The sequence below is a fragment of the Trypanosoma equiperdum genome (assembly GCF_001457755.1).
Source record: "Trypanosoma equiperdum strain OVI genome assembly, contig: ctg_1549, whole genome shotgun sequence".
NCBI lineage: Eukaryota > Euglenozoa > Kinetoplastea > Trypanosomatida > Trypanosomatidae > Trypanosoma > Trypanosoma equiperdum.
Window position 1 is genome coordinate 2,656 of NW_027123559.1, and position 1,017 is coordinate 3,672.

General features: G+C 34.6%; 1 protein-coding gene across 1 annotated transcript in view; it reads left to right on the top strand.

Moving 5' to 3' along the window:
- The window catches only part of TEOVI_000568100 (Trypanosome variant surface glycoprotein (A-type)/Trypanosome variant surface glycoprotein C-terminal domain containing protein, putative), a gene marked incomplete at both ends in the record, with an annotated part of 1,434 nt that extends 1,395 nt beyond the window's left edge, over positions 1-39 (top strand). The window contains one exon of the mRNA XM_067222051.1: positions 3-39. Within this exon, the coding sequence (XP_067078152.1) occupies positions 3-39 (37 nt within the window). The remainder of the gene's footprint in view (positions 1-2) is intronic.
- Between the last annotated feature and the right edge of the window lie 978 nt (positions 40-1,017).

The window sequence follows — 1,017 nt, forward strand, 5'->3', positions numbered from 1 at the left end:
ACGTTTTCCACTTTTTTCTTGCTACTCAGATATATTTGAAAACCTTTAAAATCTCTCAAAAATCATTGTATACATACATACATACATATATATATATATATATATATATTGGCTACTAAATTCATCTGCTAATTTAATTTTTCTTTTTCCTCTTTTTTTTAATTTTAAGGGTTAGGGTTAGGTTATGTTTTTTAATTTTTTAATTTTTGTTTCTTTTGCTTCTTTTCGCGCATTTAAAAAAATTTTACCTTTGTTTTTTTCGTCTTTTTATTTTTGTGTAATTTTTTTTGATGTTCGCAGGAGAAAAACAAACTACAAAGCTGAAGAGAGACTAAACATGGTTAGGGTTTTAAATTTTTTGTGTTATTTTTTATTCACTTTTTTAAAAATTTTTATTTTTTTTATAATTCGCCATTATTAAAATTGTAAATGATGCAGCGGGTTTTTTTGATGTGGGATCTAACACTTATTTACCCAGAAACCATCTTTGCCTTCATATTTTTCTCCTACAGCGGCGCTCCAAGTTGTTACGCTTATTTTCGTTTTGCTTTTGTAAATTTCAGCTATGCATTTTGCGCTGCACACAGCTTCAAAATTATTTTTTTTACACTGGTGCGTGGCAGCTTCGCTGCTTGAAGCGATTTGCTTTTAAAGGGGAAACAATTAAAAAAGCATTAATATTTGGGAGTTGGTGCGCGATGGCCTTCTTCGATGACGCCACAAGTATAAGCTCGGGTTCCAGGCGCACAATTCAAACAGTGCAGCGGCAAAAAAGGGAGTCGCCTGCACAGCAGATTGCAGACTGGATTGGAAAACTTATAAACAGAAACAAAAGGGTGAAGAATAAATCAAAATTTGAAACCACCCTCAGATAGGTGCACAAGAGAAGACAAAGCGAGCTCTCAAAGGAAAATAGGAGATTGAAAGCAGGGAAAAAAACTAATTGTGGCTGGGTCACTTTTGTTGAATGCCCTGGCGATGCCACCCACCTCAACGTGGTGCCAGGGTCCAGTACCC